This window comes from Erithacus rubecula, assembly GCF_903797595.1.
Source record: "Erithacus rubecula genome assembly, chromosome: 9".
Lineage (NCBI taxonomy): Eukaryota > Metazoa > Chordata > Aves > Passeriformes > Muscicapidae > Erithacus > Erithacus rubecula.
In genome coordinates, this window is record NC_136660.1 from 23,302,761 (window position 1) to 23,326,870 (window position 24,110).

Here is a 24,110-nt window from a genome sequence, read left to right on the forward strand (position 1 = left end):
TTATTTTAAGTAAGGATGATTTTCACTTTCCTGATTGAATAGCTCCTCCTGCTACAACAAAGCAGTTAGAATACACATGGCAGAAACTGAGGGAGTCTAGAGCAAAACATCCCTTGGTGATGAGTACACCAGGCTGCATGAAAAATCTGCTTCCGGTCACCCATTAATTTGGGTGGATTTTGAACTCAGGACTACAGAATGGTTCTTCTCTTCCCAGACCCAGTCACAGATGATTTTCTTCTTTCCACTGGAGGTGATGCTGTGGGCTGGATGCCATACACACATCAGACAAGCAGGCAACCAAAGGAGTTTGAGAACAGCTATTACTCCTTCCCACCAGTTGCAGTGATCTCCATCCTTACTTTAGGAGGGATAAATGAGAATATGAGTTACTTCAATTTTACCACATTATCAACCCTCAGTCACCTTAAAATACATAACAGTTGAGCTGTAAATAGCATACAGAAATTGCTCTGGCTCCTTCTGCACTACAGCATGGCAGACCCCAGCAGTGCACATCAGCTTGCCAGGACCAAGCCAGCAAGAGAGCAATGACTGCCACAGCAGGACACAAGACAGCTGAGCTGAATAAAGCACTCCCACAATGGGGAGTAGGAGCCTGTGAGTGGCAGAAGGTTTCCAGAAGCACAGGTTTATTTCTTGTCTTACTACTGGTTGCTTTTCCCAATTGCCCTTGAGCATGATGCTGTTATACAGCATGGCACATCTGCCTTATACTTCAAACACCTCTCTCTGCAATGTCAAAATCCTGCCAAATGGGCTGTTTGGTGCATAATTCTGCTGTGGACCATGGAGGAGGTACTGCAAGATTACAGGTGTTGGAAGGGCAGCTGTTGTCCCTGGGTAACTCCTTGTGAATAGAGCTGGTGGTGGGAAAAAGAGCCTTCATCTGCACTTCTGAGTGGGAATGGAGCCACTCAAATGTGGTGGGAATAATACAGTATGCATCCTTTTGCATGTGCAGGTTCACACTGAATATTCTTGCAGTGGCCTCTGACTTCAATGTGTCTTTTGGTAGCTTAGTACTCCCTGAGGTTCCTTGGCCATGGAAATTACACCATGAGCACCAGCACTCACTGAAAATACCATTACCCAGTGAAGTGAGGGATAAACACAGGAAAATTGCACTTGTGGAAAAGTGAAGAACAGCAGGAAGTAAAACCATGAGTCTTCACACAGAAAGGGAGGCAAAGTCATCATAGCAAAGTTCTGGCCTTGCCAACTTTTCACTCTTGGCTTAGTAGCTGAGGACAGAAATGTTCTCCAGATGCAAGGAATCACTAGGCATTTCCTTGACTTCTCAGTATTTCTCTCTTCTGGGAGGGAGAGAAGATCATTAGAAATGGGATATGTTCTTAAGGTTGTCACAGAATGATCTGACTCCCCAAGTTGTAAGTTTTTTTTGTAGTAGTAAGACTCAAAGTTGGTTTATTTACACTAGGTGTTCCATAGCTCATTCTGGGGACTGGTTGCAGACCTCATACTCTGAAGAATTACAATTCATGGAGGTTGTAGGATTGCCCCAATCTCAGGAAACTGGTCAAGAGGAGGTCTGTGTCCCTTGAGCTGCAGTTAAACACAGACTGAATTTCCAGCTTGTGTGTACATCCAGCTGAGTTTGCTCTGCTATCTTAGATCCTTTACAGGTGCATGAATACTGGCTGCTCATGACCTTGGAAAGTCAAGCCTTTGGGCCATAACAGTGCTGAAGAAGTAAAAGAGGAGGGAAATGATGATTTGACAGTCTGACAGCAGCACATCCCCTTCAGGCGTGTGGGGCTGGGGTGATCTGAGCATGCTGGGTTCAGTGTGTGTGTATCTGATCTCTGCCATAAATGCATATTCTACATATTAACATAACACATGTTTAAGGAAATAATTTATTTTGAGAAGACAACATTTGGCAGTGGTTCAAAAGAAAGGTGGCAGTGAAATACTTTTGATCTGAGTGCAGTGATTTCAGCTGCATCTGTCTGCTCACCAGCTCCTTGTAAAAGCTGTTTTAGTGTTGCTGCAGTTGCATTGAGCTTGCACTAAGTGGGAAGCTCTTCCATGCCCTCTGAGCAGGGAACAGAAAGCTTTGAAGCCCTCTGGGCTGAGGAAGGTACTTCAAATTATTTTACATGTAAGGAATCAAGTGCTGAGAATCTGAATTTTGCTGTTGAACCTCACTAAAGAGAAGAAAACAGAAGGCAGCTGAAGTGCTCAAGTGCCCTTCATTTCTACTTAGATAAATTAATTATTCCTCCTTACTTTTTTTTCTTAAACAAAGCTAGGAAAAAATACAAGGGCATTTGTGAAGATAGGCATCCTTTAAATTCAGTGCCTCAGATTCTCCAGCTGAGGAGTAGAAAATCTGTATTTAGCAAAATCCTTTCCACTTTGGCTTTGTCTGTAGTGCTGTGAGAAACTTTAAGTCTCAAAATCCAGAAATAACATCGTAACTGCACTGATGCAGAGCTCAGCAAAACCTCTCTGGAAAGCTGCCTGGGCAGCCAGCTCCACTGAGCTGCAATGACCATGGCCAGCTTGCTGGTGGAGTCCCAGCCACTGGGTTTGTGCTTGCTCTGGTGGCTTGGGGACAGCTGTGATCTTCACAAGTCCATTTTCACCCAGGGAGATCTCTCATCAATTGACTTTTCCCAAAGAAACACTGCCAAATGCCTTATACAAGAAATTTTATAACCTTGGATGTTTAATGAAGAGAGGAATGATTCCTAAATTCTTCAGGCTGAAGCTGGGTGGTCCTTGGTAATGGGCTCTTGGACCCATTTTGTGTTTTACAGTCTCGTCACATGAAGTCATTCAGTCTTTTTGATGTGCCCCCCAGATTTGCCTCTGCAAATATAAATGTTCCTGAACAAAGGAGCCTTTCCTTTGTAGGCATTGAAGATCACTTGTAAATGTTCTGCAAGGCCAAGGCTGTGTTAGGGGCCACTCCAGCATGAAGAGCTTCATCTGTATTCAGCATGATTAGTTTGGTCTGTCTTAAAAAGTGAGAACTGAAGCTTTAGAGGAAGAAAACAACAAATTCCTGGGCATCTTCTTCTGAAAGAAAGTGGTCAAAGTCACCTCATTTGTTCCACATTTCACCAGAATTGTTCTTTTGCAGCCTTTGGCCATTATCAGTTATTGTGGGTAAATGGCATTCCACATTTCTTCCAACCTACCTACTACCCCAAAAGATGAATCCCACTCTTGTTTTGATTTATATTCAATGGGATGGGTTTTTTTTTTTCCTTTGGCTGGATATTTTGTGATGCAGGCCAGCATCTCTTAGAGACTCATCTCTAAATTTTCACAAACATACTTCAGGAGCCAGTAAACTGCAATCCTTTCTGCCATGGTTATTTGCAAACATTAATGAACTAAGTGTCACAGTTGCTTCTATATGCTAGAGACATGTTAGTCCTTAGGTGGCCATGCATCTGAGCTACTGAGGGATTTAAGTACAACAGTTGGATATCTAACCCTGGTTTGCTATCACTGTCATGTGTCTTGTCTGCAGAACTACATCTCTCTTAACCTCTTTTCAGATGGAAAAAGATATTCTGTCCAGCAGCCAAAGGGAAATGCAAGCATCCTGGTGGAAAACAAGCTGTTTCAAAACCCTGGCTGCAAGCTACCCACACATCACAGTTGTCAGCCAGGCTGCACATGCATAGTTACAGGGAATAAAATAGAGAGGACCTTCTGTTCCTATTCAGAAAGATCTCTATCCATTCACCTACACAAAAGGATTGTCATCAGCTGCCAGTATTAATTTGTTCTCCTCTGTAGGTTTCCGGCTAAAAGAGGAAAAAATAAGCCCAGTCCTGCTATCCAGCAGGAGCACTTGAAATCCAAATGCTAGCCCAAATATTTCAAAGCATTAATGCGACCCACTTCTAGATTACTTGGGGTCATTTCTGATTTTATTTATTCTTCCTTTTCTTCAATTAACTTTTGAGAGGCTGAAATATCAGTATGCAGAAAATCAAATAAGAGAAACAAAGCCCATTTTTATTTTAGGACTCTGCTTCCCTTGTAATAGAAGTTTATTTAAAGAGGAGCCTGGAATAATCCAGTTTAAGCAAAGCAAAGAGCTCTACTGAAGCCAAACCTTGTGTGGGTGTGCTCTTGTCAGGGCTCCCAGAAGAGGAGGACAGGAAAAGCTGTTAGTCAGACCTCAGATATTGCAGAAGATGTTGGTTACTCAGTAGCTGGCATTATTCCTTGGCATACCAGTACAGAGCTACTACTCTGGTATACTGGGAGGGAGTACATCCCATTGGGAAAATCCTCAGATAACCTGATGTCCTGCTCTTTGTTGTCGTAAAGAAAATCTCAAGGGTATGTGACTGGGTGTCCTCTGCAAGGACCTGGATGTGTTTTAGGTACAACTTTTCCTCTTGTTCCACCTTGAGCTGTTTGCAGCACGTCCCACGCTGGGGTCTGGTGTGTTGCTGTGTGTTGTGTGGGGTGGTGTCACCTCCTACTATTGGATCTGGGCTCAAAGCCACAACAGGCTTTAGTCCAGTTGGGTCACAGCTTCTTACACTGTCCCAGGAGTTTCCCACATACTCAATTTTCACACAAGTCAATGGTCTCCTTATGTTTATCAGAGTTCAGAAAGTTGGACGTAAGAATAAATTTTAGCATTATCTCAGTTTTCTTTACAAAATTTTAGTGGGTTTTCTTTTTCTCAGTATGTTGTTCTTTAAAATTTCTAAGCACGGCTAAGGATGTGTTAAATATAAGTAATTTCAGCATTAAAGACAGAGGAGTTTGTTCCTCAGAAAAAGAATCAAATAAAGTGATTAGTTCTTGAAGCAGCAGGCATACTAACAAAGAGGATAAGGTGCAATTTTGTTTCCACTGGTGGATTTGAATGTCTGAGAATTATCTTTCTTAGTTACATGTCTGTGGATTTGAATTTTAATTATTTGGCTTGGAAATAATAAATGATTGTAATGTATTTCTAAAAGTCTGCATATTCTTAAATGCTGCACTGTAAAATTCATATTTGTACCACTCTGCAGTGAGAACCAGAACACTAATGATCAGTTATAGACAGGAATATTAATTAAATTTAATACAGCAATTAATAATATAGAGCTGAACATGGCAATTTCTTTTAAATAAAAAAAAAGGTGTATCTAGATATTTATTTCATAAGTATGTGAGAATTACTGTAGATAATAAAGAGGGCATGAAAACTTGGAGCCTGTATAGATATTGATTGCTATGTTGAGGATGTCTTTCAGATATTTATCCTCTGCTTTCCTTCTCCAAGGAGAGCCTCCCTTGGGCAGTTCTTGTCATCGATTTTGAGTCTGCCTGCTGAGAAGCCAGAAATGTTGTTGCTGGTGGGGAAGTACAAGAACAGCAATTGATTGCAAACACATTTCATGATACTCTGCTCCTGTATTTCAAAGGGGAAAATTTATTAATGGCAGCAGGTCTCTGCTTCTCCCTTTTAAGCATATCAAGCAAACCCATATTTTTTGAAGCTCCTGGCTCTTTTAATTTCCCCTGTGTGAGGTTCTCTGACCTCCTGTGCACCAACTCCAGAGCTCTTAGGCTCCTACTTCGTCGGGTTACCTTCTAAATAAGCAAGGCAGCTAATAGTTAAAAAGGTTATTTATTACAAAGCACATCTTATTACAAGCACATCAGTCTCAACATACATGCAGACAAGCAAGGCAAAAGCAGTGGCAATGGCAAATGCAGTGGCAATAAGCGAATGGCTTGAAGCCAGAATGGCTAAAAGCAAGTGGCTAAAAGTTGAATGGCTAAAAGCAACTCTCCCCAATACATACTCTTATATAGGATATTTCCAACAAGCTAAGATGCAAACTTGGACCACCACTTAACCTATTAGAATCCTAGTTTCTTAGCACACCAGGTTACGTATAGAACTATGCATACAACCTACCTTGCTCTATGTCAAAAATGTAAGCAATATTCTTACTATAACTCTATTGTGTCTAAGTCCTGTCTACAAATGTGGCCTGGAGCCTCCTGCTGAAGATATCAGCATGTTTCAACCTTCTCTAGAACTCACTCTGCTACTCTGGCAGTTGAAGCCTTTCACTTACTAAAAGAATTAGAACTCACCCTAAAACTTACTGACTTACTAACTTAAATGTCTACTTTATGTGTGAGTGGCTTAATATACTTCAATCCATCCAAAGGCTTTAATTCAGTCCCTGCACTCTGATTTCTCTCTGAAGATTTCAGAGAGACTCCTGACTCCAGCACCTCAGAACGTGACCCCTGTTTTTGCTTTCTGTCCCCACAGACAGCGAGCTCATCCCTCCCGACTGCCTGCGGCCGCGCTCCTTCACGGCCATCCGCCGGCCCTCGCTGCGCCGGGACACGGAGGACACGCGCCTCTCGGTCAGCCTGTGCGACCTCAACCTGCAGGAGGACACCTTCCACGTGGCGGCCACCACCTGCCCCATCCCGCAGAACTCCCTCAACTCCCAGCACTCCCACCTCCTGCCGTCCCAGCTGGAGAGCGACCTCCGCTTCCACCACCTCCGGGGACCCCACGTCAAGATCCTCGACGACCAGACCGTGGCCCGGCTGGAGCACGCCCGGGAGGAGAGGACTTTGGTGTTCACCAGCAGGCCCCTGCGCATCAACGAGACCATTTTTGTCAAAATCAACAAGTCGAGCGCCGTGCGCACGGGGACGCTGTCCTACGGGGTGACGTCCTGCGACCCCGGCACGCTGCGCCCCAGTGACCTCCCCTACAACCCCGAGTCCCTGGTCGACAGAAAGGAGTTCTGGGCCATCTGCCGAGTGGTGGTGCCCCTCCAGAGCGGAGACATCCTGGGATTTATGGTGAATTCTGACGGTGAGCTGCACCTGAGCCACAACGGCGCTGGCATTGGCATGCAGGTCTGCGCGGACTGTTCCCAGCCCCTCTGGATGTTCTTCGTTTTACACGGTGCCATCATGCAAATTCGCTTGCTGGGTATGTTGGATCCCCTTTTTCCAAACCTTGTGCACAAGAATGCCATGGGGGAATACATCGTGGGAGAGGGAGTGAGCAGCTCCCTCCCTGCTCTAGCATGAAGTACAAATTTTGGTTTTATGAAAAGAAAAACATGCAAAGGCACAAACATAGCATAGGTGCATGAGTTACAAGAGTTAACCCCCTTTCACTTCTGTAACGTGATGGTCTCAAAGCTCTTTTCAGAGAATGAATTAAGCCTCAGGGACACCCATTAAAGTGCAGATGAGTCATCACTGACCTAGGAGAAGCAAGGAAGGCAGAGGAGAGGTGCTTTGGGCTGAGCTAATGTGAGGCATAGCCAGCAGGAGAAAAGAGATCTGATGCCCTTTTCTGTGTGTTAGATGTCTGGGATGACAAACTCCCAAAAGAGTGATGTCTTTGCTTTCCCCAGACTTGTATGTGAGAGGCAAGCCAGAAAGCAGAGAGGAAACCCAGTTCACAGAGCATGGCACTGACCATCTCAACAGGAGAAAGGTTTCCTTGTCCTCCAGCCCTTTTTAAGGCAGAGTAGCTCACACAGGCTGATAGACCTCTGAAGACATGGCCTCTTGGTATTTATGCTGTTTTTTCAGCTCTTCTAGCTGATATACTTCATTGAAATGCTGCAAGTCACTGTTGGAAGCTGTGGAGGGAAAAGTTTTGAAATAACATTTCTCAGGATCAAATTTACTTTTTTGTGTGTGTATATTAGACCAAGTATAGGATGTGTTTGATCATTAATTTGTACTATATCATGGTTCTGCTAGTGTTGGTGTCAGACTGTGAAAGATGGAGTCTGAGAACATGATGTAATTCCTGGTACCATTCTAAATGAAGAATATTTAAAAATATTCCTTTCTGTTTATACTGTTATATTACTTTAAGTATAGTTCTATTCCATTTTGCTTCAAATCCTCATACATAGCAGTGAAAAAAACCCCAACAACCTGCCTCCCCATCAAACTCAAAAGCCAACCAACACCTCCTTTTTTTTTTAGGATTTATAGACAGTTCTTAAAGATAAATTGTGAACACACACATATGTCTGCAGGATCCAGCTCACCTTAATCACACTATGAAATGCCTTGTATCATTTGTTTGAAGTTGACCTCAGGCCTCTGCTGTGAGTGTTTTCTGGCTGTTAAAGGCTCACAGAAGACAAATGTAATACTGCAATTTATTTCCCAGAGCCGGAGACTCAATCCCTGCTAATTCAGCCTGATTACATTTGTTGTGGGTACTGTACATAATCCATGGTTAGCTCTGCTCTCCACCAACATGTCATTGTGATAATGGTAAGTGAAGTCAAACAGAGCCCAGTAAACAGGAGATTAAATGCTCCTGTGTGCGTTAGAAGGAAAACATACTTAGGTCATTGAGCTGCTGCTAAAACTGAATCATTGACCAGTGCTTCCTTTCATATGAGATCAGTAATTCTGGCAGTGTGGCACAGAGCAAGCAGCCTTTGCATTTTGCAATGAGCTCTGAAACAGGGCAGCAAGGATGTGTCTCCCTAGAGGGACAGAATCACATCCTCATGCTGAATTTAACAGAGCACTGACATAAGCACAGACCTCCTGTGTAAACCTCCTGCAGTGCATTCCCTGAAAATGTCCTCCCTGCCTGGTCACAAGTTCAGCCCTAACCAGCACATCCCCAGGGCATGTTCTAGATAAATCTTGTATGCATGAAATGAAACTTGCAGAGTTGGAAAACCCCTCACTTCTTGTGTTTGTGACCATGACAGGCTTTTCTGGCCTCTGTCACTGGAAAAGAACCTGAAAATGGGCTATTGTTCCTTAGTGAGATGTAAGTGAAAAGAGCTGGACTTGCTGACCTTGCCTCTCTCAAGGAAAGTGTATAGCTTGATCCACATCAGCTTGGGCAGCAAGCTGCTATCTCCAAGTTAAATGCTATGAAATTGGAGCTTGCCTGTAATTTTTAACAGATATTAAAATACAAATAGAGCTTTTTGTACCTATAATTCCAGTATAACAATGCTGGGAGCAGTGCAATCCCAGTATCAGTACAATATCAGTGTAGTGCAACTGCCCAGAGAAAAGCACTGATTCTGTCCCAACTGCATCTCTACAACTGCAGTAATTACATGGATCAGCAATATACTGACAGAAGGAAAAGAAAATAATGAACTCCCATCTCTAACTATTGCAGCTTTATTAGGGAGGTGTGCACTGTTTGCACTGCAGTGGAACAGATTATGGTGCTTGCCATAATATCTGTCTTTATAATATTTGAAAATGTAAGAAGAATGTAAATTGTTCATCTTCCTAAAGACAAGCTCCATCTTCAGAATGCAAACAAGAGTAACTTTGTGAGATCTGTCTTTTGTAATCTGAGCTTTATATCACAGCAGAAGACATTTATAGTCATCTTTTTCTAGTTTAAATAGCAAAAGTGAAGTTACATACCCTTGAAAGAAATGAGACACAAATAGTGCAAAAGGCATAATTTTACCAAGCCTATCCTAAATAGCAGATGTCATTCTATTTCTGGGGCACACCATTATGAGATTAACCAAAGTGACATTATACAGTGTTAAAGGAGCATCAGCACTACAGCTGACTATAAAATGAAATTGCTAGGTTTGCTTTTGTTCCAGCTTTTCAGGTTTTTTTTTTTTTTGAGGATGGACAGCCACTCTTGCACCTAGAGAAGGTTTATTTTTGACTCAGAGGAGCAGATGACTCCAGGTATTGATCACTATGTATTTCATGCCTGGACATTGTTTATTTGGTCCTGATGCAGAGCAGGAGCAAGCTCAGGTCTCTGCTGGCTTGTGACTTTTCCATAGAAGCTGACATTTGCTGACTGCAGTTATTCCGGAGTGCTGAAGATACAACATTTATTCCCTAATATCAGGGGACACCATCTCTAGCCAGGCTGGTGATCTTACAGGACTCTGTAGGAGAGGAGGGCAGTGTGGGGTTAGCTGGATAGTAAAGAATTCTGACTTCTGTTTTCCTCTTATCAATTTGGCATCATATACTGGCAATATATTTGCTGTAAGAGAAATAAAACAGCCTAAAATAAAGATGAGGTTGGAACCACTATTATTCTTCATGCCATCCCAGCAAAAGTAAAATAAATTAAACTAACCCAAGCCCCACTATAATGCAGTGAGAGGCCACAGTCATCTGTAGGGGAGGCAAAAGAATGTAAATTTGTTTCAAAGAAAAGTTTAAAAGGCAACTTGACCACATGGAGGAAAGATAAATGAAGGAGAAGGGCACTTTAATGTAGCAGATAATAGCATAAAAAATATCAAGCTGCTGGGAAATGAAGGGACACGAATTTAAATTAAACATAAATGAGGGTAATTAACTATGGGAGCCAGCTATTGAGGGAGGCAATAGATCTTTTTTGTCAGGGAAGCCCTTCTAAATATTTTATATGTTAAGTGCTGGTCTTAATTTAGTAATTCTGGGGTTTATGCACATAAAAGCAACCAAACAGAAACCCAGATCATGTAGAAATGAAGCAGTCATTGTGTATCCTTTTAGGAATTTCATTAGTTGAGGCTTGGGTTGGTTTTTCTCAGGAATCATTCCTGTATAGTCAACAAAACCAGCCTATTAAATTTGATTTACTGCTCTCAGTTTTTGCTGGTAAGCATTTCAGCTCACACACAGTTTTATTGACAGCTCTGAAAGGTTGACATGAGCCAGTCTGGATACAATGGTCTGGTTTTGGTCAGGTTTTGGTGGTGTAATTCATTTCTGAAGTTAAATTGATTGACCCCATAAGGTTTCAAAATGTATGACTCATGTCTGGAGAAGCTATCACAGCAATAAGTTTATATATTTTATGTTTGAGCATCAAATGGTTGGGGATATTATTTCATTTTCTTTTGTCTCAGAGTTGAATTGCTAGCAAGTAAAACAACTTCCTTCATATTTTTCTTTTCTCCTTTTCTTTTCTTTTCTTTTCTTTTCTTTTCTTTTCTTTTCTTTTCTTTTCTTTTCTTTTCTTTTCTTTTCTTTTCTTTTCTTTTCTTTTCTTTTCTTTTCTTTTCTTCTCTTTCTTTTTTCTTTTCATTTTTTAGTGGTTTTGGTTTCCCTTGTGAATTTCATCCTCTCCAATAATATTGAAGCCTTCTATTGAGCAATGAAATAACATGTTCCATCAACAGTCACACTAATGAAGCAAAGTTGCCAACTTATCCATGTCCTTTCTTTCCATGCACTTCAATAACTCCAGCCCCACCAGAACAGCTGCACAATATAGCAGCTTTCTGGATGTCTCCTGATGCTGGCCAAGAGCCAGCCCTAGGCTTAAAAAAACAACCCAAGAGCCAGCATTTGGTATGGGTAAGTCTGAATTCACATCCATGCTGGATAAATGCAGGGTGTGGGATACTTTCCCACCTCCTTTACCATGGACATGAGCAGGGACTCCTGCTTAGATGACCACTGAAAAATATTTAGATATTAACTGTTGAGGTTTGCATCCTTCTTTCAAACTTTTCTTGAAATTGGACAATGTGCTCAAAACTGAGGGGGTGAGGAAGGAAGATGTGACTTGCAGGAAAAGCAGCTCTGTGTCCTCAGTTCCTCAGGATTCCTGACAGCAGCAGTGGGCAATGAACCAGGCTGGAAATCCTGTGGGACACCATTTGCTGGCAAAGAGCTCTTTAAACCAGCAGTGAAATTTGATCTGAAGTGGCCTCAGTGCCAGTGTGAAGGACTGCCAGCTGCACTCAGTCCCAGCTGCAGGCAGGTTCACTCAGAGAGGTGCCCATTATCACTTACTGGTGGCCAAACAAAAGCCCTGGTAGTGCTGCCCTTGTTGAAACAGCATTTTGCTGGGGCTGACTGGAAAGTCTTGAAACTTCATGGATGAACAGAATAGTGTTCTTGCTTAGGTGTCAGAGAGCAATGGTTTACCAAAGGGAATTACTTTGTTTCCTTCTCTGATGTTCATCACACTGCTCTGTCTGTTTTCCTTGACTTTTGCTCTGTCCAAGGTGAGTGATCAGCTCACCACAGACCACCAATGATTCACAGGTCATTGGAGACTGCCCTCTCCTTTCTGAACAGTATTTTTTCTCCATGTCCCAGAATCCCTCAATCTTGCTGATACTGTTCCTGCTACTACAGTCTGCAGTTTATCCCCAAAGGATAATTTCTCCTCTTTTCTCTTGTCTCTGCTGTGGCACCTGTCTGGCCTGATCCTTCTAAAAATCTGTGGGACTTTTTGGGAGATGATCCCATCTTACCTTGTCTTTCCAGGCTTTTGTTCATTCCTGCATAAAGAAGATTTTTATCCTGTGGTTGATCCTTGACTGTCACAGGACTCCAGCATCCCATGGCAGAGAGTCTGTCCCAAAAACATTCACCTCTCTGGATGCACTTAGGTACTTACTTTGTAAGTGCAATTACTGCAGTGAGCACACAAATTATTTAAATGGTATTTGGTATGTGCAGCTGTTATGCAGATCTCTGATCTCTGAGGTGGCCAGTACATTATCCATTTGGAATTTTGAATTTTGATCCTTTTTCACTTTGGTTCATTCTAGTGATGTGGAAATTGTTGAGTTAAACACAGCATAAGAGAAGCCTGGTAAATGCCTAGATATTGTTGCACAGAAATGCACATAATGAATATCTTCCTTTAACAGACTTTCAATTAGATATGCCCCAGAGTTTTATCTTCCATGTTTTGATTTCTATGGAAAATGGCCTAATTTAAGCTGATTGGGATTTAACAGTCCCATGCTGTGTGTCATTTAACAGCTTGGAATTCCTATGCACTGCAGGGTACAGGGTATTTTATGGAGTTAGAGACCATAAAGGAGGAAGCAGGAGAGTTAATATTCTGTGCCTCCTGGAAGGTAATTCACTTGTATTAATTGATGCCTCATTGTAAATACTCCTATCATTTATGGTTTGCTTTCATTCTGAGTGAAGTACACATTACTGATAATAAACTGAAATAGCTGCAAAGAGAATACAGCATCCTTAACTGCTGGGCTTGGTTCTAGCACTGCACAGAGCTCTCTGTTCACCTCTTGTTTTATATTCATTGTTTCAAAGGAGAGCTAGCACAGAGAGAAGCTGTTGTGTGAGAGAGGGCAAGTTATAACTTGGGCCTTGGAAAACTGGAGGTGCAGTCAAATGCTTAACTTCCCTGTGGTCAATGCCAGCAGTGTCAGTGTTAATAACTGCTCGTGGCACCTTTGCACCATACACTGAAGGTCCCACCACCCATGACCCATAATTAACCTGCACTTGCCACAGGTGGTCAGTGACATCAGCTATGAGCTGGATCCGGGTAAAGGCTGGTAAAGCAAACACACCTCCTCCAGCAGCAGCCACAGGGCTCCCAAATGTCTTGTCCTCTGCACATTCTCCTTGACAAGAGCAGGAACTATTATCATTGTTAGTATAAGAGACAATTACTGGTAGCAGTGAGATTTTCATAGTAAGTGAGGTATAGATTCCCCTTATCTCATTGCACCTTTGCCTTCCTGCAGTAAATATACAGGATATGGGATTCCATACCAGCCTCTTTGCCTTGCAGCTTGTCTGTCAGGACAGATAAAATCTGCCTATTCTTTGATCTAACACTGGTGTGAACTAGTTATTCTGGCTACTGTGAGAATCACATAGCAGACTAAACTCTTTCTTCGATTCTTTGTCAGATCCCTGTGCATCCAGCAGTGCTCATGGAAATCCAGAGAGTGCTGGCCAAGAAAAGTGAAAGTATTTGTTTCCTGTATGCATCTATCACCCTATTTATACCTGACTCTCCTGGAAGAGCACAGAGCTTGGAGGTGCTGGGTTAGGGCAGCAATTTTCCTCTTGCTCACATAACTATTTTTGCTGTGATCTCCCAAATACCCTTGATTTGGTTTTCTTAAACAAGATAAAACCACCAACTCTCATTTTTTATGGTTTCAGCTACTTAATCCGGTTTCAGCTACTTCTATTTTTACCTCTTCTTGATGTGAGAATGTGTCTGAGTGCTTTGTTGCTCTAGCATTTCTCAGGTTGAGAGGTAGAGCTCCAACTTTGTGACTCTTTCACTTCAGTTCATCCAGACATGGTGTCCATGCCCTTAGGATATTGCAGGATGCTGAGTGACCAGTGAACTTCACCTTTCAGGTCAAGAAAGATGCCCTGTAAGTTTGCTGTGTGCTCTTTGCTTCCGGGGAGCACACAGAGTTAGGGCTGTGAGAGCTGCTGGATCCAAAATGTGTTATTTGGAGCTTTCATGTTTCCCCTGCTTAGCTGGGGTGTGCCTGTGGCTGCAGGGGGGCAATAGATGTGCTGGTGCCCTGCTGCCCTTCTGGACACTGCAGACAGCAAGGCTCCAGTAAAGCCATAAAGTACACTCCTTTTCTGTTCCTCATGAAAGTCTGAACTGTTGTTCTCCCTGTGGTTTGGATCTAACTTTTACTTCCTCAAACAGTGGAAGTCTGACGCCCATCTGCAAACACAGACCTTATGGTTCTGCATGCAAAATCTGCCAGGCTGCTTTTTGACCTATTTCTGGACATTTCTTTAGCATAATGCAAAATCCCTTATGTTTTCATGGGCCTGTGAAGGACAAAAAGTGTTATTGTTCTATCCAGAACAGGTTTTTTAGTCCTTTAGGAAATGCTTGAATGCAAAAAAGCTTGAATGCAAAAGGATCATCAGCTGATGTGGGTGACCAGGTACTGCTGTACCTGAGAGGCAAAGCAGCACAGAGGCTGGGCTCTGAGAGCATGGTTGGCCAAAAACCATTGAGCCCAAGGGGAAGGAAGCTCTGGTTTCTGGCCAGGGCAGCATTGTTCCCATCACCGTGGGAACACAACAAATGGATGTGTAAATACATGTATTCTACAGCATTCAGAAATGATGGATATGCTCACATCCTTCCCTAACATTATCGCTGATCTTTAACCACCACGTAACCAGGCAGCAGCAGGTGCTTTGTTCTTTTGTTTTAGCATGATGGATTCAGAAGCCACTGTTGGGCAAGACCTGAGTGGCCCTGGGGGACAGAATAGCTTTCCTGCAGACTTGGCTGGAAACAAGAAAATCTGCAGAGAATATGGATGCTGCAGATGCAATACCCAGTCTCAGTAATGTCACAGGCCATTCACTCATGTATTACAGGACAGACATCCCAAGAGAGATGTTCACATGAGCTCATAATCCACATTTGTGACAGATTTTTGAAAGAACCTGGATCCTGTTTAGTTGACAAAATAAATGGCCCTGATCCGCTGTGTTAAATATGAGAAAGGGTATTGAACCGTTTTTTGAGACAGGGTAAGAATTTTAGCTGACATGCCTAAACAATCTGTCTCCTAACAAAAGGACATCACACTGAGAGTTTTAAAAGACATCCAAGTCACTATGACTGTCAGGTACTCAATGCTCACTAGGCTGAAATGTATGAGAAGAACAGAGATCTCTTGAGTTCCCTTAAATATGCTGCAACCAGGCCTGAGCAGCTGCACTAACATTTTCCCCTGTGTGCTGGAAGCTCTGAGGCCTGTGGATATTTTTATTATCAAAAATCTGTGATTGCTATTGATAATTATCCGATTTTTATTATCTGTCCTATTCATGTAGCAAATGTGTTATAAAAGGGAAGGGGCTGTCCATATGCTCCACATGAAACTCAGTGTATGAGCAAATTACTGTGTTTCATATGACTTTGTCTTCCTTAGAAACTATGGAAGGAGGCTCCTGTACCTTGTGTTTTAGGAATAATGTTTAGTTAAGCTTCTAGAGTAGCTGTCAAGATGATTATGGGTAAAGATAGCCCATAAAAAGGTGTTGAAGATCATCAAACTATGTGCACTGTGCATTGTATAGTAGTGAACATACACTGACTGCATCCTGTAAGCCAGGAAAAACAGAGCTTAAGCAGGGTGGATTTAAAGGGAGAAAAAGAATGATTCTGGAGTGCAGACAACTAGTTTTGCATTATTGTTGTAGAAATGTATGTAGAAATAATATTTTTATTAAAAAATTGAGAGCGAGAGTTAATTGAAAGCTGTGGCTTTAGGGAGCAGTGACTGTGTCTGGTCTTACCATCATAAATCCTCCAGCAGTACAACTCTCCCCAGACAGGAGAGATGCCATTAGAAGAGATGCTTAAAAGTTGGGACAGCCTCAGGAGATACCCTGGAGAGTGGATTGCAATGCTCTGGGAAATCACCCTGTACACCACAGTAGATACAGAGAATCAAAAGCATCTCTGACAGCCACAACTGCTGTATTTTGGTGATACCATGTTTTATAAAAGGGTAATTGTGGATTCAGATAGCTACTCTCATAAAAATTGTAAATGCTGTATGGGATCCCAAGAGACTACTTACTTCACCTTTCTGTCCTGAAAGAGCTCTACTGATGGAGATGCCATGGTCTCTGGGAAGTGTGATTGCTTTGCAGTGCTTCACTATCTGCATAATGTCTAACCTCAGGAGTCTGAACCCATGATTTCTTGTCTTATCCAGAACATTCATGAAGAACAGATTGTTTCTTTACTTCATTCATCAGGCTGTGAAAACTGTTGCCATATAAAAATCATAGAATCCTACAATATTTTAGGTCAGAAGGGATCCCATGGAATTGCCTAATCCAACCTCCTGCTCAAAACAGGGCTAATTTCCAAAGTAGCACAAAACTTTGTCCAGTTGAATTTTGAGTATTTCTGGGGGCAAAGATACCACAGTGCCTCCAACCTCCTTAAACAGCCTCACATGACCCTGGATTGACTCAACCTTTTTGTAACAGGATGGTATTGTTGGTTTATGATCATCTTGGTGACCTCTAGCAATTTCCAGGCCTTTTTCTGTAGGATGTCTGTATTTCAAATTGAATGGACTAATTCTCTGTCATGTGTTTAGATACCTGACTATCTTTGCTTAAGTGCTGGATTTTGCATTTGATCACTTTGACTACCATACCGTTTATTTCTGATTCTGTTTCCAGTTTGGCAGACCACTTTGAATTACAAACCTTTAGCATACTAGCAGCCTTTCCTGGCATGATATTGTCTGTACATTCCATGGTGAAGCTCTCTTCTGCAAAGCCCTCTTCTTCTTTGGTGGGTGGACATAGAGGTTCAATTTGTTTGCACATCTCTCCTGCAGTGGTGACAGGGAAAAAGCAGAAAGCATCATGATGCAGCAGAGGAAGCATCAATCTGCATTGGTCTTTGCTAATAATTAGACTTTGCAAAGAAACAGCAAATGGAATGATTCAAAATCTATTCAAGGGTGATTCCAGTGTGTTCAGCACGTTTGAGATCAAGCATGAGACAAGTCAGCAGCAGAGACAATTGATTTGGAGGCTTTAGAGAGAGAAAGAATGCTTAAGTTGGTTTACTTAGAATTATTTAGTTTTTAAAGTCATGGTTTGAAAGCTGGCTCTTGATGGGAACTCTGTGCACACAATGAGCATGTTTGGCCTTGAGCACACGTATCTGGTTTTAGTTAAGCCAGGCTGGCCACACTCATTCCACTCTGCTCATGATCTCATTCCATGCTCCTTGTCATGGTATCTGCACACCATCCAGCAATATATTAAAGCATGAGTAACATGTCTTATGTTGATTAATCTGTCACCAAGGGAGAAATGTGTCTGGTCTGGTAGGGAACTCAGATTGTTCTAAACAAAGCTCTATACTGACACTGGAGAAAAGTCAAGAGCTGTGCCTTGTATTAGGAGGGAGAATTGGCAAGGTGTCTGCTGGCCCTTGGGTAAGGCCATTTTGGGACTCAGACCAGCTACAACCAGAGAAAACCATGGTTCCTACACTGCTGAGCTCTCCCTGCACTGTGGAAAGGCCATTTGCCCTGCTGCCAGCATGCTCATCAGCTCATACACTGTGATACTTGGGGCACCTCCAAATTCTCCTATTAGTCCAAAAGAGAAACGCTCCTAACAGCTTCTATTTTGCCCTTAATGAAATGACCAGGTTGGTGTTAGAAATGCAATGTGCTGTGTGTCAGCTGAGTGGAAGAAATGTCTCCAGGCTGTAGGGAGGAGATGGAAGGCTTGAAAAACTTGTTCAGCTGCTCAGTGTTCATATTTGTGTGTGCAGTGAACGAGCTGAACCCTGTGCCCTGCTGGGCCTGTGTTCAGTGGGTGTTACCACAGGGCGAGTTTTCTGCTTTGGTCATCTGTCAGACTGGAGGGGAAGGGCTCTTGCTAGTAGCTGTCATTAGAGGCTGCATCATTCTCTTTGCATATTTACTGAGCTGAACTCCAGCCTCAGCTCCCATCTGTGTGATAAAGGAGGTGCCTCTTTGCACTATCTCAAGTGTAAGAGCTCCAAAGCCCTTTATAGAGTCTAATTTAACTTCAGCTTGTGCCTGAAAGCAAAGTGCTCCTTTTCCTGGGGAGGAGTGAAACTGAGGGACTGCAGGCTGAGGCTAATTGCTTCTTCTCTCATACACAGTCCTCAAAACAGATTTTAACATGATTCCTTCCCAGTTCCTTTCACTGCTCATTCTTGTTCTGCTAAAAAGGGCAGGAGAACCTGTGCTTTTGCTGTTTTGCACAATCCACAGCTGGCACTTGCAGTCCCTGTGTCCCAGCTTTGGTCAGTAGCCTCTCTGCAAACAGGAACTGAAGGACCCTTCTGGCACTTGGGGTTTTCCTGACCTCCCACTGCTGTTTTCTCTGGAGAATAGCCTCCAACTCATTGAGGACACTGTGGATCCAAACCCTCTGTGTCTCTGGCTCCTTATATGGTAACATGAAAAAGTCTGAACATTTTAGTTCTGATTTGGAGTCACCCTGGTTGTCTTCTCAGCTGGGCAACTAGAAACTTTAAAACCTTAGGCAAGCTGGTTCTTACAGGAAACCATCCCCTTAGTTCAAGCATGTGTGTGCTGCTGTCTCACCACTGGCTTAGCAAAGACCAGGCTGCAATGAAAGGCCCCTACAAAACCTCCGCAGAAGGTAGAGTTTTAAGCATTCTGGTGTTTTTTTTTTTTTTCCTTCTGGAAGGGGCTTTAAGGTATCTGTTGTTATAACAGCAGAAGAAAGAGGCTGGAAGGAGGGTGCCAGACAGGCTGTGGGACAGAGTTGGCTTCTCTGGCAGAGAAATGAAAGCAGGAAGGGATGCAGCTGGGGACATCTAGAAGAGACTTGAAGATGTTTTGCACTCTTGAGTCATCACATCCAGAACTGTAAGTGGAGAAAATATTCCTGAATTAGGGAGAGGTGTCCTTGTTCAGATATCCTAGATCCAAATGCATTTTGGTGAGTTACCCTTACCTCTGACAGAAGCCACCCAAGAAAGAGGCAGAGCAGTGAGCATAGCTAAAGTTTCCTGATTGCCAGACCCTCATGTTTGTTTCTGGAAAGTCCTTGAGTGACTTTGCATGAATTTATTGAAGCCTGGAATGGTGCAGTTTTGCACTAGGTTAGCAAAGAGTGCTTTGATAGTGATGTGTTCTTGTGCTGGAGTCCAGCCCATCCTTCTGCAGGCTGTGTTCTCTACTGCTACAAGCCTATGGCTATCTCTAGTGCTGGGGGCACATATGAGCATGAAACCACATGGGAAGTAATTGCACTAAATGATTTGAGACACATTTAAGGGCAGAAACAAAGGGTTATAGTAGTTGAGGAAGCTCCAGCAAATTTCAGGGGTTGTGGGAGTTTGATGTCTCTTCAGGACCAGCTGGTAGCTTTAAACAAAGGCATATGAGGATCCTTTTATCTCCTCCCTAGATTTCATCTTGCTGAGACCAATCCTGACAAGCACTGAGAGCTGGAACTCCTGGCACGTATCCCCAGTGCCTTGTCAGCCTCAATTTTTAAAAGTAACCATGGAATTCTTCTCTCACAATGCAGGTTCCACCATATTAGCAGAGCGGCTGGGACTGTCGACCCCGAGCTCGCCCACCTCAACTCCCAATTCCCCCACTGTCCTCTGCACTGGAGTCTCTGGGCCCTTGCTGTCTACGTGTGGCTCTGGCCCCCTCTGCAGCTCTATCAGTGGTAAGAGTGGGGGATCCCCTGCTGCCTTGCTTTTGCCTCCCTTCAGTCTCACACTTGTCTCCCCGAAGGGCTCTAAAACCACAATAATCAACAGATTATTATTATTCCATCAGCTCCCCTGGGGAGGAAGGGAAAGCCTCTGCAAAGGCTATTTTCAGTCTGTTTTATGTGGAAGCCACTTGGATGCCTAGACAGCAATATTTCTCTAACCCTTTTCGTGGTGAGAGCTCCCCAGGGAAGCAGTGGATTTTCTGCTGCGTGCATGGCCCTGTGACGCACAGTTCCTTCTGGAGACTGTGTGCCACTGACACGTCTCAGGCCAGCTTGGACTGGAGTTAAAGGTCTGCCTACACCTCCCCTTTCTCCCTCCACACACCTTCAGTAAAACAGTGTTGCTATTTCTAATGTGCCAATGAAGTACAGTGGTATTTAGATGAATGCACATGCAGTAAAAAAGTGTAGGCTGTTCTGTTGCACTTTTGGAACTCCAGACACCTGCACGATCCCAAGGCATTGATGGTGGGACACGTAACTTACCAAATCCTTGCTGCATGGGCACAGCTGACTCTTGGCTTGCTCTTTATGGGCAGCAGACTTCAGTAGATGTTGTCTATTCGCTGCCTTGAGCCTTGGCATGTGAACCAGGGCTCAGTGAGTAGGACAGCAGGTCACAGACAGGAACCCTGGTCTTGGAGCATGCATTTCTGCTAGGGCATGGTTCCTTCCTCTGTGGCTGCAGGGCAGAAATTACCTTGGGATGCCAGGATGCAAGAGGAGTCACCATATTTTTTTGTGTTGCAGGCACAGCTCCCAACTCTCCAAGCAGCCTGCCTGAGTCACCCCTCACCCCATCTGTCTCAGGGCCCTGGGGAGATGAATGCACCATCTGCTATGAGAACATGGTAGACACAGTAATTTACTCCTGTGGACACATGTGTCTCTGCTATTCATGTGGGCTGAAGCTCAAGAAGATGTCCAATGCCTGCTGCCCCATTTGCAGACGGGCCATCAAAGATATCATCAAAACATACCGCAGCACTTAGAGCAGCAGCAGATGCCATGGTGGGGACTGGGCACGTGGGGAGGAGGCTGTGAAACAACACAGGCTTTTATTCATCACCCAGGAGATTCAGAACCCATCACCCACCACCACCCTGATCTCCTCTTCCATGGACAACAGATGAGACAAGCTTAGATGCTGCTCTTCTACCCTCCAAGCACGCCCTGGGGCTGAACTCCAGCATCAGGGAAGTTGTGACGGACTACTCTCCCTTGTGGATCCTGAACTTGATCTCAAAACATGCCAGCTGGTGCAATCATCCCTTTCTACACCATGCACAGCAGAGGGGAGTCTCTACTCTTTGGCATAGACAACAAGTGGTAAAAGGTTCAGTGCTACACATCTCCTTCCAGAGGCACCCCACATGCAGAGAGAGCTTAGCAGAAGAGAAGAGCAATGTGTTTCTGTGTTCAGCCAGCCTGACCAGAGGAGGCTCCTTGGAAAGGACAGAGCAAGGCAAGCATTGACACAGCCAGGGAGGTGCAGAGCACACTCACAGCAGAGAGGCTGGGGCCAGTGCAGAAAAGAACCCAAGATTTGAAAAGCAAAACCCAGCCTGTATCTGCAGACAGAAGAGCAGACCCATGGCAGCCCCTTGAGGGCTGTCCCCAACTCCTCCATTGCTGTTCTCTGACAGAGGCTTTCATGGTGGTTTTGGCAATGAGCACTGGCAACAGCTCTGCTCCCTCCCAGCAGCATCAGGCACCTCCTGTCACCACCCTGTTGCATGATGAGCAGCTCCCAAACCCCATCAGCAGCACCCTGCGTGGTCTGCACACAGCAAAGGGATTCAGCAGCATCTCTTCTCCCATGGCCTGTGGGAGAGGGAGACACAGCTCCCTCACCTTTCTCCCCCTGCCATCCAGACAGCACTTGTGAGGAAAAACCCCAGCCTCACCGGGGAAGAATGTATAAACCCACACGTCTGTGGGTTACCTTTACTGGTAACTTTATCACTGTGCTTTAGACAAAACCAGCCAGGTGGTGCTCAGCTCTCCACAGCCACACCACCAGGACATGGCTGTCCTTATGTGTTAGGAAGTAAGGAATGAGAAAAAATAATAACTTGATGGGTTTGGTTTGCTTTGGTTTATTTAAATAAATCTCCTTCTCTCCTGCCTGGGCCAGGGACCCGGCTGTGCCCAGCAGGGACAATCCTGGCTCCCATGGCTCCCAAGCAAACAACTGCTCTGCCCTGGCCAGCTGTGGTCCAGGGCTGCTGGCCCTTGGGCCTGGGCTGGGTGGTTTGGCAGCAAAAGGAGCTCCTTCCCAACCCATCCTGCTGCCTTCCTGGGCTGCAGGGGAGGGAGGGACTGTGTCTGGGTCCTGGGGCAGGGTAGGGCTAGGGTGCCATGGCAGTGGAATTTGCCCCACCACACCATGGATCTGGCCAGACCAGAGAAGGCTGTGGAGCCACAGCCTTTGTGCTGAGCTTTTTCTTGCACCCTAGCATTTAGCCAGTGATGGGATAGGGGGGAACAGTGTGTTGTAGGTATAACAGCATTTAATGCACACATGCTCTTACTGCAGGAGACATCCTGCCCCCTCCCACCCCCCAGCAGCAGGTGGGTTTTCACCACCCACACTGGCAGAGGCTGCTCCTAAAAATACCTGGAAAACACATCCTTGCTCTCTGTCTCTCAAGGAGATGCAAAAAGAGACTACTCACCTGGGAACACATTGTAGAGCCTTTCTCTGCAGGTGCCACCATCACTGCAGCCTACCTGGGGTCTGCAGCTCCCCCCAGCCTGCCCTGCAGGCAGCACTAACTTGAACACTGATACTCTTGGTGACAGGGATTTATGTTATTTCCTGGCATACCTCTGATGTACAGCCCAAACCCAGCCCTGCCCCAGGCCAGCTGCCAAAAGCTCCAGAGCTCGTGGCTCCCATTCCCAGGTGCCCTCACTGAGGGGCAGGAGGAGGCCAGTTGGCACAACCTGGGGGAAGTCAGAGCAGCCCTGCAAGGAGCATCAGCTGGTCCTCAGGCACACAGCCAGCTCCAGCTGTGACCAGCACACACAGGGAGCTTTTGTCAGAAGTCACACAAACTCCAGTGCAAAGATTTCAAAAAGGAGGAATGCAAGGGGTAAGAAGATGTTGATGAAATAGTGGATGTGGGGAAATGTGCAATAAGCAGCCTCCCGAGCCTTCACCACACCAGTGGGACCAGTCCCCCTCCATGCAGGGAAAGCCAAGGGGTAAATTTTATTTTTCAAGAAATTCCATCCATGGGTACCAGTGCAGTGGTGTAAATTCCCTTTTCACCTTTTGAATTGAGAGTGTTTTAATATATTAACTGTGTTTGTTTTACTGTGGACCAAACTCTAGGGAGTTAGCAGAAGCTGAAAGCTCCCCCAGCATCTGAGTTCAAAAATTGGGGTTCAGTCCTACCCCTGCATAGGCTGGCCTCCAGCTGTAAGCAGGGAGGAGAAAAAGGCTCTCTCCAGGGAGGAAAAAAAAAACCAGCAAAACCAACAAAAATAACAAAAATCCTAATATTTTGTTTTGTTTGACTGGTGTAGGTTCCCATGTACCTCTGTGTTGTGTCATCTGCATTTCATTGCTTTACTTTAAGATGTTTTGTGTTCTGTTTAAAGACAAGAATAATTCATTGTGAAAAATTGGATAACTGTGATCGTGAATAAAGTTGATTTAGATATCCTGCAGCGACATGGGTGATGAGAATTTACCACTTCATAAGAGCAGCAAAACATGATGGCCAGCACAGTGAGAGGCTGGGTAAAAGCAAGGGTGGCATCAGAGCCCCTTGTTTAGGGGGAGGTGGGTGGAGAGATCTCAGGCTTTCCTTTAGTGCTTGAGGATGGGAGGGCACTGGGAGCTGGGTATTTGTATCCCCTTGGCAAACACCACATACACATAAGGGATAAAGGAAGGCACAGAAGTAAAAACAAGGGCTAACAGCACTCCTGCAAGCCTGGGCCCCACCTGAGCTTCCTCATGCCCTCCCCAGAGAGAAGTCACAGCTTCTTCACTCTCACTGCCTTGCTTACAGATTCTTCTGTAACCACAAAAAAGCTCCCTCCACCAGCAGAAGAAAGAGAAGGTG

The 24,110-nt window shown here is 44.3% G+C and overlaps 1 protein-coding gene across 8 annotated transcripts in view; it reads left to right on the forward strand.

Moving 5' to 3' along the window:
* Window positions 1-23,797, forward strand: part of NEURL1 (neuralized E3 ubiquitin protein ligase 1) — a 141,647-nt gene extending 117,850 nt beyond the window's left edge. For 6 of the 8 annotated variants that reach the window (XM_079312070.1, XM_079312073.1, XM_079312076.1 and 3 more), the window contains exons 4-6: window positions 6,305-6,985; window positions 19,834-19,980; window positions 20,782-23,797. In XM_079312070.1, the coding sequence (XP_079168196.1) occupies window positions 6,305-6,985; window positions 19,834-19,980; window positions 20,782-21,023 (1,070 nt within the window). In that variant the 3' untranslated portion in view covers window positions 21,024-23,797. The remainder of the gene's footprint in view (window positions 1-6,304; window positions 6,986-19,833; window positions 19,981-20,781) is intronic. The other 2 variants (XM_079312074.1, XM_079312075.1) reach the window with 1 other exon arrangement.
* The last annotated feature ends 313 nt before the right edge of the window (window positions 23,798-24,110 follow it).